Source organism: Tachysurus fulvidraco, chromosome 3, assembly GCF_022655615.1.
Source record: "Tachysurus fulvidraco isolate hzauxx_2018 chromosome 3, HZAU_PFXX_2.0, whole genome shotgun sequence".
Classification (NCBI taxonomy): Eukaryota; Metazoa; Chordata; class Actinopteri; order Siluriformes; family Bagridae; genus Tachysurus; species Tachysurus fulvidraco.
In genome coordinates, this window is record NC_062520.1 from 18,826,380 (window position 1) to 18,840,173 (window position 13,794).

Below are 13,794 nucleotides of genomic sequence, written 5' to 3' on the forward strand. Positions count from 1 at the left end.
GTGATGAACTTGCGTGACGATTTTGCATGGCGAACACTTTTTATTATGAAATGCTCTTGACGAGGTGTTAACTTGTATTCTTTTTACATTTTTGGATTACTTTTGTGACAGTATTCAAACTCATTACTTATGCTTTACTAATTTTCTCATAACCTTGACCTTTTTTTTTTGCAAAGAAATTATTTTTCTTTCTCAGGTCTTGTGAATTTTCTTTTCCATGTGCTGCCATTCTGTCAGCATTATATGGGAGTAGATTTTCTCCCTTAAATAGCACTCTTAATTGTCAATTATTAACCACCTGTGTGTTGATTGATTAGGTTCATCTGCTGATGAATTCCTGTAAATTACAAATTGTATTTGATGCGTTTCATTGCAAATTATTTGATGCGTTTCATTGCAATTTATTTTGCGTTTCATTGCAAATTATTAACATTCCGTAGAAATCCATTCTGAAGTCATAAGTGTGATAACCCTTATCTCAAGAGTGCTCAGCATAAGTGTACTCACTTATGCTGAGCACTCTTGAGATAAGGGTTATCACACTTATGACTTCAGAATGGATTTCTACGGAATGTTAATAATTTGCAATGATTTATTTTAAACATTATTTTTATGTTTATATTAAACATTATTTTAAACATTCCCTGTAATTTACTATTATATGTGAAGTGCATTAGAACAATTTCATCTGTTCTAGAGAACCTTGAGTGTAGCTTTAAAGCTCAGTGAAACCTGCACGGTAGTCTAGGAATCCGGTTAAAACATCTAGACACAAATGAAAAAAGCCGGTTTGGTAACATACATCATGAACAAAGAAGACTGGTATAGTCTGTTTTGTTACATTTCTTTGTGTTATTGACTGAATAAGTGTGTGTAAATGAAAGGCCATCTCCCTGCCCTGATTCCATAGCTGAGTTTTTGTTTGCCCAGGAAAGAACTAATTATCATAATCAGATGACAAAAAAATGTGCCTTAATACATATTACCAGCTAAAACCAGACTTCCTACATACTTTCTCAAGCCAAGGCTTTTTAAACTGAAGGTTTAAAAATAGCAATAAGATAGTATCACCTTGGGTTTGGTCAACAGAGTTGGCCTGAGGATTGGATATAAATAGGATGATAAGCCCTTCCTCTCAGCAGGGTTATGAATTTCAGCAAAAACATCAGTGCAGTCATAAGTTATGTGTTGGATTCTGGTTATATTACACTTTTAACGAAGCATATTGAAGAAACCAGCAACTCCAACTATATATTTTCAGATATTTACAGTCAGTATCAAGAACATCATTTACACTTTTTATCAGTTACAGTGAGTCTATCAGAGGAACCCTCATAACCTTCGGGTGTTGAAGATTATTTGCCAAAAGGAATAGGTCAAAACAGAATCACAGTACTTTGCAACAAAATAGTAATTACTTAAATATTCAGAAGTCTGAACTATTTTACATCTAATATAAACATACACTATTTGGCCAAAAGCATGACAATAAATAAGGCTGGTGTTGAAGAACTCAAGATGTTTGTACAAAGCCATGATCTCAAAATCACTGAATACCTTTAGGGTGAACTGGAACACTGACTGCACACCAGGCATCCATACTCAATATCCATGCATGAACTTACTAATGCTCTTCCGGTTGAAGGCACAAAGCCCCACAACCGTGCTCCAAAATCTAGCTGGAAAAGCCTTCCCTTAAGAATGGAGGTTATCATAACCAAAACTTTAATGTATGAAATACAAGTTGTGTATAAATTTAAAGTGGATACTTTCATAGGAAGAATATTTACTTCTCCTCACTGCAATTCAGCTATGAGAAATCTGGATTTGATTTTATCATGAACCTTTATCCTGCACAGTAGTAATTAGTTCAAAATGTATTTCAAAGACCACAGTGTGTTGCATTATAATTCAAATTATATGGTTACCATAAATCATGTGTATGAGAAAAATCAATACCTACCAATCCTCTTGAAGAAAACACATAAAATAGAAAATATGCAAAGTGTTTTATTTAATTTGTTTCTGTAATTGTATGTTCTGTGAGCAGATAAAGTAAATATAATCCATCCATGCAGCTGTAGAAGAATGATATATAAGAAAAAAAAGGACCCATTGGTAGGTGAAGACACCTGCCCAGAACAGGTTCATTAAAGTAAATGATATTGGTATAAAAACAGTGTTGCTATAATCAAAAGTTCAACATCAATTATAATTACAATATAAAAGCACAATATATTTTTTTCATACTAAGTGTACTGGCTCAACATAATGACTGAAGGAATCAGAATAAGCAGTTTTTTTATGTATAGTCTGGACATCTCCATGTAACCTTTGTGGCTTTAGCAATGTTATGTAAGAGAATCTTGGTGAGGCATTCGGTGCGTTCCTTGGCAGCCTTCCTACAACAATTTTGCTTTACTTGTGTGACCGATGGGTTGTCTGCTTTGCAAGCATCATCCAAATGTATGTTAAGCTGAAACAATATAGCACAAAAGGTCAATAAGATGTGGCATGGTAATTTAATGATTAAAAATAAAAACCTTTTGGCATAAACATGATACTACAATTTATCCAATGACTTCTGCATAGTCATACAAGGAGGGAAAAAATGTTAATAAATTAGGCAGAAACCTGCCTACACACCTGTATCTGTAAACATGTAGACCTCTCATCTTCCACTAGGATGCAGCACTTTTCAGCCATTTCAGCAACATTGAAAGGGAAACGTTTTCTGGCAGAAGGGCATATGCATATTTTAATATTCATACACTTAGCATTTTTTAAAGACAAACATATTTTTATACTTATATAAACATTCACAAGACACTACTTCTACCATACAATCAAACTAATCTATACTAAGCGTTCACTATGATGAAACAAGAAGTCTTACATTTTCTGAAGAGTTTGGTGTATAACACAAAACATATCAAGACTGGGTCTTGGGCCAAAGTATTTCTTGGGCATGTACTGAGGATCTGGGGCAGCAGTACTAAAACAATCATATTGCGCTTCTCCTCTTTGCTTTTTACAGCATTTATACTGGTTTGCTTGGTTCTTCTTCTCATCCTTACAGAACCTATCCACCATCTTCTTCCACTGAGGCATACAGAAAAAAAACAGGAACTGAGCATTATTTGTACATGGGCAGATTTAGTAGAATCACATTTCCCTCATGCAATGTACAAACTGTACAAGTGCTAATATCATAATGGATCTGTTTAAGCAGATTTCATCTAAGTCTCCCTGTAAACACCCAAGTATAAATACATGCCTTTTCCTCAGTGCAGACTTGGATATGTTTGTTCTGCTTACAGCATTTACCAAAGCCTTTTTCCAGGTTATTGATAGCCTTTATCTGATGACCAAACCAGTCATATTCTGTCTGAGGCAAACAGTGGGTGAAGAGGTGGTGACGATCCTTGTGAAAAGTACAAATTGGTTCAATGTTGCCAGCATTTGGGCGACCAGGGGGAAAGCTGATGAGATCCTTTTTAATCTCCCTCTTTGTAATAGCCCCTGAAATACTAAGGAGACATATGATTCAAAACACTACACAGTTTTATTTCACCAAAGAAAAAGAACTTTATAATATACCTTATCACATTTAGATGATTATTGCTAATGTTTGGGAGTTAGCTCTACCTTTTGGTATGCACATGTAAAATATACCTTGTTTTCTGGCAGCTTTTAGGGACAAAATCAATGCTCCTCAAGTCTAGATTTGAGTACTGTGCCTCAGACCCAGAGGAATTGTATGTATCTGATGCCGCCTTCTCAAAGCAGTCCCATCTTGCTAGTTCCTTCTTTTTGCAGCAGTGATAGGGACTGGTATTATTGCTGAATTCCTCTTCACAGAAATTAGAGAGTGACCTCTCCCACTGCAAAACAAATTCAATAGTTGGAACACTAGACTTCACTTGAAATTAGAAAAAGGAGAAAGATAAACATATCAAGCAACAAACGTACAAAAGGTCAGGGTTAAAAATGTACAAAAAACACACAGACCAGATGTGTATACATCTGCTAACATTCAAGGCTGTTTAGTCTTTTTAAGCCACAGCAAGACCAGGATAAAAAACATACTGAGGATTTTTCACCACAAAGTCCTTGATGCATTAGTTTATCATCGTGTACCACAAACATATTTCAAGACAGAAACAAATCAATGACACTACTGTTCTTCGGATACATTGTTAGCAAAAACCTAAATGTTGTGATACATATTGTGTATCTCTGCAATTTCATCTGATATGATATTTATTAGGGATGCAATGTGCTGAGAAATATGAATTGTTTAGAGGCATTAATTTAAAAGGCAACAACTGATGAATAGGTACAGAGATACACAATATCCATCACAATGTCTAGCTCTATCTAGAGCTGTTATAAATCTATTAATAACAAACCAGGACAAACAACTGGTGTGTAAAAAAAATGTAATTAATAATATTTTTTTTGCCCCTTAACTCTGACACGTAGTCCTTAACTTGTCATTTGAAAATTCATGGCAGGCCAAAATCGGTCACTTATCAATCAGAGACTATTAAATAATACCGTACTGTATTTTAGATTCAGTGGGTAAATTGAATTGTTGCCTTATGAATCTAAATTGTATTATATAGTGTGGAAGTCTTACCCACCATAACCCCAATATTTATGCAATATCAACCTAAACTACCCAACATATCCGAACTACACTAATAACACCAAATAAGAACATGCATGTACATCAAATCTGATGCAAATAATCTTATAGGAAACTCTCGAGGACACAAATAAATGCTGTAATGTTAGTATGTCAATTTCATTTAAGCCTGGTGCATAACCATATTCATAAATTAGTGGTTTTATAAATGGCATATTTTTTGTGCATTAGAAGATTTTCTCACCGCCTGCTGTGCACAACACAGAGTCAGCTCAACATCTTGGTTGCCATTAGTGCAACACACAGTGTACCAGGACTCCAGTTGATTGACAGCACTGGCTTGACGATGCAGGTGGCCAGAGCCACTACTAGGTAGCCTATCCTTAGAATGCCGGGGACGGTAGTTGCTGTATTGACAGATGGCATGGATGTTGGTTGTTGTTGGACGGGCAAGAGGGAAAGTAATGGGTGGCCATATGGAGAGACTAGACTCATGATGTGGTAATACATCTGGAACCAATGGCACAAAAGGAAAAGATACATTACAGTAGAAGAAAATAAATTTACAGTGTTCTAAGCAGAGGGAAAAAAGCGAATCTGAGATCAGTGCAAATCTGAATTTACTGACCTATATGGTTGAAAAAAGCGCATAAGTTTTAGAGTTTCTATTGTTGCAACTCCAACATGAACAGTTCCCTCTCCCTAACTGGGCACATTACCCAACACCTATAACCCACCTTCCTCTTGTACAAATTTTGGAATCTGATGGGTCACTGTTCTCTGTTTCATCCTCCTGTGAGCTTTGTGTTCAGTCACCATCTCTGGATTGGGAATGATCTCTGAAGCACTACCGTACAGAGACAAAAATTATATGAGCAAATACATCCAGTGCTTTACACAGAAAATTGTAAGATTTTGAGACAGATTCTGGAATAAAATGCAAAGCAGTAAAGTTACTTAGTTAATTAGGAAATTAGGAAAGTCACAGAAAAATATTGTCTGTTTGAAGACAAAGATTGTCCTGAACAATGTTAGTGTTAACCCATGTGAAGACAGATCACTGACTTCCTAACCTTAGGTTTCCTACTTCTTTGCCCTCGTACGATTGTAATAATATTTCAAGTTATCTTGCAAAATTTCCTGTTTTCTTGCTTTTTGCAGTTTTGTACATTAAGATAACAATGCTTTATTGTCAAGGACCATGTGAAGCAGTAAAATGTACCTTGTTTTCCCACAGCTACTGGAGTTAAAGTTAAAATCACGGGTTGGTGACACTTTCTCGTCAGGGGGCTGATATGATGGGTTTGGAGCGGCTTCCTCAAAGCAGTCCAGTATTTCCTGATCATTTCTCTTACAGCAGTAATAGTGACTGGTCTTAATGCTGAATTCCTCTTTACAAAAGTTGGAAAGTGAAATCTCCCACTACAAAACAAAAACTAGTTGGAATGCTAGAATCAAAGTAAAGTAAATAAACAACAGAAAAATATAGCGGATGTTACACCACAACTTTTTCTCATGCATTTGAGAAATAAGGTACAAGGTAGGTTTGTATGCTCATCGGGTTACATGATGAAGGAAGTTTAAGAAAACAAGGCATGACAATAAACGTGATATAAATGTTAACATTGCTGTGTACAGCACAGAGCCATTTCCTCATATTTTGTTTATCAAGCTACAATTAATTTGGTGTTAAAAGTTCATGCATTTGTGCCTGGTCAGTTTATACTGTACTTTAAATTCAAGTGTAACACAGAATAAAGCCACAGAGAAGCAGTGAGAATCCGGTCATATAAAATAATAAATTTCTAAAGGACAGCAGACACGATTATGAGGTAATGTTGAAGAAGTAAATGTGAATGAAAACCTTGTGACATCACACATATGAACATGCTTTGATTAACAAATCTGAAATCGACTTTTTTTGTGCATTATTATAATTATTACTGATTATTTAACAAGGCATAATTTCAATATTTTTAATGAAAACTCTCCTTATTAAGACTTGGTAAAAAGTATATTCTTGTCTTCAAAAGAAGACATGCTTCTGGAAATTTATTACATGCTCTTTAAAGTTTATGTTGCACATATAATCCCGATTCCCCAAGTGACTGTCAAGGTTAGAAAATCATATTGCATATTTAGTAAATCAGTGTCAAAATTAGTGCACCAAGCAGACATAACTACTCGTTTAAGGCTTATCTCAGACCTAACCTCTACACACAACCCAGTCTCACGGCAGTTCGTGACATAGGTCACGAAATGTAATCCATTTGATTCGTGTTCGCGGACACCGATCTCCCTTTTTTTCGTGTCACTCAGCATGACTTTTGATCTAATGTATTTCAATAGGAAGCATCTTTCGTGTCTGCAGCACGTTTTTCTTTCTGCCATTCTGAAGCATCGTTTTTGCTCATTTGTTATTAATTTTTAAACTTTAAGCACTACATTATTCAACATTTAATCAGGAGATTTTATCCTTGTTTTTATTGCTTTGTATTCTGTAGGGTAATAACCATTGTGCTATGGTTTCTTTTCTGAGAAACTTCGTTTATCCATCTATTTGGTGTGTCAAATCGGACAGGATTTTCAGGATTAAACTAAATACTACAGTAGCCATGAGCCTTATCTACTTTTACTATGTTGAAGAAGTCAACTAAAACTACCCGATGACCCACCGCCAATTCTCTTTTAATGATCTCCTCATTTTTCTTTCGTGCTGAGTGACACAAAGAAAAAAGGAAATTTGTGTCCACGAACACGAATTAAATAGATTACATTTCGTGACCTATGTCACAAACTGCCGTGAGACTGGGTTGCTACACATTGGGTGATTAAATTGGAAACTCTGAATTGTAAGTGAAAATGTGTTCTCACCGCCTGCTTTGCACAGCACAGAAGCATTTCCTCATCTTGAGTGCCATTACTGCAGCACACAGAGAACCACGACTCCAACTGATTAACAGCACTTGCCTGACGGTACAGGTAACCAAAGCCATTTTTAGGTAGAATGTCTTTAGTATACCGAGGGCGAAGATTACTATAGTGACAGATGGCAATAATGTTGTTCATGGTTGGACGTGCAGGAGGGAAAGGAATGGATGGATCCATGGAGGTGGGCCTTATCTGAGGACCTTAGTGACATGGACACAAAGACAGATAAGAAGAGAAATTTTCAGACAGTAAAATTCATCTTTCAGCATTTAAAACAAAATGATTTACAAGGCAAAAATTAAAAAGGGAGAAATATGAAATTAAATTTAAAAAAAAAAAAAGTTGAATAGAACTGCTTTTCCTGGACTTGTTTTGAGCTTCGAGCAATATAAAGCTATACATCAATCTTGCCTATGTGGAAGAGGGAGAAAGCTTCAAAACAAAAATTGGTTTGAAACTGATAACCCCTGAGCAGGTTGTGATCAGGACCCACTGGTCTGATGTAGTCATTACACAATGAGCAATGATTTTGTCTTTAAACAAATGATTTTGTCTTTTATTGCATTCACAGCCCACAGTCTTCATGAGAAAGACTCTAGTGGTGTTTGTTTAGTGGTCTTGTACAACTGACCCAGATAAATGGGGAGCACTGAAATGAAACCATCACTCTGTGGTATTTTGAAAAAGTCATGTAGCCAGTCAGTTTGACTATAAGAGTTGATGAGTGTCACAAGGTTAATTTACAAGTAGCATGAATTTTGAGAAAGAACACGACACTGTCAATAAACCAGAGCTACCCTGCATCCGGGCCTGGGTGTCCCCTGATAGGAACAAGTTCCTGATCTGCTCAGCCACAGAGACGTAAATAAATGAAGGTTGGAGCAACAGCAAACATGTTGTTTGGGGTGGGAGGGAAAGAAAATATGGACTAAAGTATGGACTAAAACCTTGAAGATGTGATCAGAAAAATGGAGGAAAAGATGAATTGTGGAAGAGGCATCCAGTACTTTGATCCAGTAGTTTGATCATGGCATTGGAAGATAGAGATGATGGGGACAAACACAGAGAAAGCAGATGAATTTTGCAGTAAGAGAGCATGACACTGCCTGAACTATGAGATGCCATGATTATGGTTCCCTTTAAATTACTTGAATGTAGCCCACCTTTCTTTCTCTCAGTCAGCGATTCAAGTGTCCTCTGTTTCATCATATCCAAGAATTCTGCAGTTAAACAATACAAACTCTCATGACAGTGAAATTATATCTTTGCTTCAGCAGGTTTTCACACATGCTAAAAAAATGACTGACCGTATAAACTTATTAATTTTATATAAAATTATGGGTTATTTCCATGGGTTATGCATACAACAAAATGGCATACTGCAAAACCTGAAGACATTTTCACTATCCACACTAAATATCAACAATAACTACTTTTCTTGAAATAAAGTACAGTGAACCCATGTTAGCAAAATGAGTAACCATGTTAAACCATGTTAAAAAGAAATTAGATTTTTTTAAATACCAATTAATAATTATAGATAATGGTCAGCAAAGTTAATGTATCATTGTTAGAAAATGGGTTATACATCCTTGTGAATCTTCCTATCATCCTACATTAACATCTGATTTTGTCTAGCCTTACCTCTGGGAATAATTGGTCTTTGAATGTAGCATTTAGAATCTGAGAAAAATAGACAAAAAAGATTTTAATACCAGTCCAGTTTAGTCACTGATTATTATAATTAAATACTGAAATAAAATTTAATCATGGGTTAACAATAAACAGACATTTCAGCAGTGCAAGATTTAAAACTTGAGCAAAAAATTGTGCTATAATATATGGCCAAAAATATTGCTTTCCCCAAACTGTTGACACAACAATGGAAGCACACAACTGTCTAGAATGTCTTTGCATGCTTTAGCCATGAGATTTCCTTTCACTAAAACTAATGCGCACCAAATCTGTTCCAGCATTTCAATGTCCCTGTACACACATCAAAGTCCAAACATAAAGGCATGATTTGCCAAGGTTGGTGTGGATTTGCTGAAACAGAGCCCAGTCCTCTACCCCACTGAACACCGTTGGAATGAACTGGAATGTCATTTTGCCCGACATCAGTGCCTGACCTCACTAGTGTTATTGTGGCACAGATCCCCACAGACTCCTAATTTTTAATGGACATCCTTTCCAGAAGAATGGAATCCGTTACAGCAGCAAACAACGAACAAATCCATATTAATGCCCAAGTTTTGCAGTGGAATGTTGCACACAAGTGTGTAATTATCAGACATCTACATACTTTTAGCCATAGACTGTATAACTGTGTAAGGGAAAAAGGGAACAGTGTTTAAATTAGCTGCAGATCACATGTAAGTGTAAAAGACCAGAGCCAGATTCAGTATGAGTGAGTGTGAAGTGTCAGCCTGCTGGAAATGATGTAAGTGTTGTAACATATGAATCATTTTCAAGCAAAATCCTGATTAACAAGCTTTTAAAATAATATCTCTAAAAAAAAGTACACACCCAGGAACTGGCAAAAGTGAGGGAGTGAATTGACAGACCAAGCATCCTGCCTTGTGTAATTCATGTATAGATATGGACCATTTTAAATGATTAGAACAAATGTTTTTTGTAAAGACGTGACTAATAGTCTCAGTTACAAGATGTCTGTTAAGTGATGAGTAAGCAAAAAGTTCCTGAGTCAGTAAGAGAAAGTGTTACAGCTGATTATTTTTGCTGCTGCTTTATGCATCAGCATTTCGCACAGTACATAATTGCTTACCTTTAACAGAAGCAGTCTGACTCATTTTATATAGAAGTGTATTCTATGAAGAATACACTCAATGGTCACATTAATAGGAGCAGTTGTACACTTGTCCATTCATGCAATATTTTGTCACATGCCATTGTAGTAGGATTTTTTTTAAAGTCACACTCTCCAGTGTCTCCCAGATGAGGGTTCCCTTTTGAGTCTGGCTCCTCTAAAGGTTGCTTCCTAATATCATATCAGGGAGTTTAAATTACCATCATGTGGCCTGTTCATTAGGGATAAGTTTAAAATTTTCTGTCATCAGCAACAACCATACTGTACCATGGCAAAAGTCACTGTATAAACACATTCCCTCATGCTAATATCTTATGTGAACAATATCCAGAGCCCTTTATTTGTATCTAAATGGTTTTACGGTTTTATTCAACACAATACTGCCACATTATTATCTGCATGGTTAATTGCATGAATGAGGAGGGATGAAGTTGTTTCGAATAATGTGACCAACAAGAGTATGTGGCAAAATGAATGTCATCCCTACAGAATACTCAAAATACATATAAACAAAGTCTATTTTTATTTACCTCAGTGTGCAATCAATATCTCCTTAAACTACTCATAAAACATACTTTATTTTGATGTTCAAACAAAAAGAAAAAAATATATATTTTTTATTTTTTTGTTTGATGTTCAAACAAAAAGAAAAAAATATATATTTTTTATTTTTGTGTATTTATTTAATGCCCTTTTTCTCATAGCGTAATAAAAGTTAAAAGAAAACAGATTCAAAAACATAAAGGAGCCAATTAGCCAAAGTCAGTAAAGGTAATACAATATATCAGCAACAATTTTGAAATCAGTGACAAAAAATATTCAAGTGGCAAGAGACGAGGTCTTCTTGATCCACATGTGTATCACACTGATACAAAAACATAAAACCTATATGATAATGTAGGTTTATCTGCCACTGGCTGTATGGCATCATGCTTCATACTTAGCAGTGCTACTAATATGTGATAGCATGTTTAAACCCCAGTTGTGCGTGCAGAAAGACCCTAATATAATTATGGATTCAGCTACAATTACATCATAACTGTTAAAGAAAAACCTGAAGACATTTTCTCTATCCACACTAAATATCAACAATAACTACTTTTCTTGAAATAAAGTACAGTGAACCCATGTTAGAAAAATGTGTAGCCATGTTAAACCATGTTAAAAAGAAATTAGATTTTTTAAAATACCAATTAGTAATTATAGATAATGGTCAACAAAGTTAATGTATAATTGTATCACCCTACATTAACATCTGATTTTGTCTAGCCTTACCGCTGGGAATAACTTCTCTTTGAAGGTCGCATTCAGAATCTGAGAAAAATAGACAAAAAAGATTTTAATACCAGTCCAGTTTAGTCACTGATTATTATAATTAAATACTGAAATAAAATTGATTTAATCATGGGTTAACAATAAACAGACATTTCAACACTGCAAGATTTAAAACTTGAGCAAAAAATTGTGCTATAATATATGGCCAAAAATATTGCTTTCCCCAAACTGTTGACACAACAATGGAAGCACACAACTGTCTAGAATGTCTTTGCATGCTTTAGCCATGAGATTTCCTTTCACTAAAACTAATGCGCACCAGATCTGTTCCAGCATTTCAATGTCCCTGTACACACATCAAAGTCCAAACATAAAGGCATGATTTGCCAAGGTTGGTGTGGATTTGCTGAAACAGAGTCCAGTCCTCTACCCCACTGAACACCGTTGGAATGAACTGGAATGTCATTTTGCCCGACATCAGTGCCTGACCTCACTAGTGTTATTGTGGCACAGATCCCCACAGACTCCTAATTTTTAATGGACATCCTTTCCAGAAGAATGGAATCCGTTACAGCAGCAAAGAAATCCATATTAATGGCCAAGTTTTGCAATGGAATGTTCGACAAGCACACACGTGTGTAATTATCAGACATCTACATACTTTTAGCCATAGACTGTATAACTGTGTACAGTAAAATGTGTTATGACAAAAAATGTGTTAGGTAGTAACAGGCCACCCTACATCTGGGCAGCAGTACAGCATCAAGTTTCTATTCAGAGGAGTAATCCGGTCAGAGAAAAAAGTATCGATTTTTTCTGCTCCACTAAATAAATGTTCAGTAAACTTGTGTTTTGTGATAATATGGTATATAAACATTGGTTGCAATGTTTCCAGATAAGGATTCAGCCAAATTCACATTATCTCTGACAGCATCATATTTACACACAGTTTACAAAGTCGAATTAACTTACTGATGAACCTGTACAGTGTGGAAATGTTGAGTTAATCCAAACACAAACATTTCTATTTACAGTAATAGATTAAAATTTAACAATTTATCGTTTTCACTGTGTCCAGCTGGACGCTTTATGATCACATTTTGTATATAAAATCAGAAATGTTGGAGCAAATTCTGTATTGCAAATCAGATTTAAAGCAAACAACAAACATATTTACACAGACAAAGCACAACTGAAAGGCTATAAGCTCAAACGTCGTTAAATTTCGGATGTCAACAGCGCAGCATTAACAGTGTTCTGCGTAAAGCAGGACGTTGTACTGGTCACTTGCACATACCGTCCCAACCGTCCAATGCAATCACAGCTGGCAACATTAGCAAAAGCAGAAGTCTTCTCGTATGGTCCATGGCGGTAGAAACACTTCGGTATTGTGTTGCTGTTCCGAGGAACGAACCGAGATCCGTCAGCTCAGCTGTCTTTATTTTACAACGGTGTGTGTGCGTTTGTGTTTCTCTGTGTGTGTGTGTGTGTGTGTGTGTGTGTGTGTGTGTGTGTGTGTGTGTGTGTGTGTGTGTGTGTGTGTGTGTGTGTGTGTGTGTGTGTGTGTGTGTGTGTGTGTGTGTGTGTGTGTGTGTGTGTGTGTGTGTGTGTGTGTGTGTGTGTGTGTGTGTGTGTTTTGAGAGCGAAGGGAAAGGCCAGAGTTTTGAGCATGAGTCACACAGACATGAAGGACGCCATCTGATTTATATTACCACGCAGAACTCTGTTTATTATACAGTATTATAATAATGAAATCTTTATTCGTGTTTAAAAACTTTCATAAACAGTTACCTGGAAGCTTTACCGAGAATATTTCTAACTATTTTAATAAACACGAGTGAGTAAGCATTTCCAGCAAGTTTAGTTTTCATTAGTTGTTTAATTTAGTGGTAGAGAATGTTGTCAAACTTATTTTTTCCAGCAAAAAGAAAAAGGGAACAGTGTTTAAATTAGCTGCAGATCACATGTAAGTGTAAATAACCAGAGCCAGATTCAGTATGAGTCTGAAGTGTTAGAGCCTGCTGGAAATGATGTAAGTGTTGTATCATATGAATCATTTTCAAGCAAAATCCTGATTAACAAGCTTTTAAAATAATATCTCTCTATTAAA

The 13,794-nt window shown here is 35.8% G+C and overlaps 1 protein-coding gene across 1 annotated transcript; it reads right to left on the bottom strand.

The window, feature by feature from the left end:
* Positions 1-1,990: 1,990 nt before the first annotated feature.
* ecm1b (extracellular matrix protein 1b) lies at positions 1,991-13,170 on the bottom strand. Its single transcript, XM_027149367.2, has 13 exons — positions 12,982-13,170; positions 11,685-11,723; positions 9,227-9,265; positions 8,746-8,802; positions 7,526-7,782; positions 5,874-6,073; positions 5,389-5,498; positions 4,896-5,161; positions 3,676-3,884; positions 3,278-3,530; positions 2,897-3,102; positions 2,647-2,734; positions 1,991-2,476 (listed from the first exon to the last, which is right to left on the bottom strand). Exons 1-13 carry the CDS (start codon positions 13,049-13,051, stop codon positions 2,303-2,305), a joined length of 1,968 nt encoding a protein of 655 aa, XP_027005168.1. The 5' UTR covers positions 13,052-13,170; the 3' UTR covers positions 1,991-2,302.
* Between the last annotated feature and the right edge of the window lie 624 nt (positions 13,171-13,794).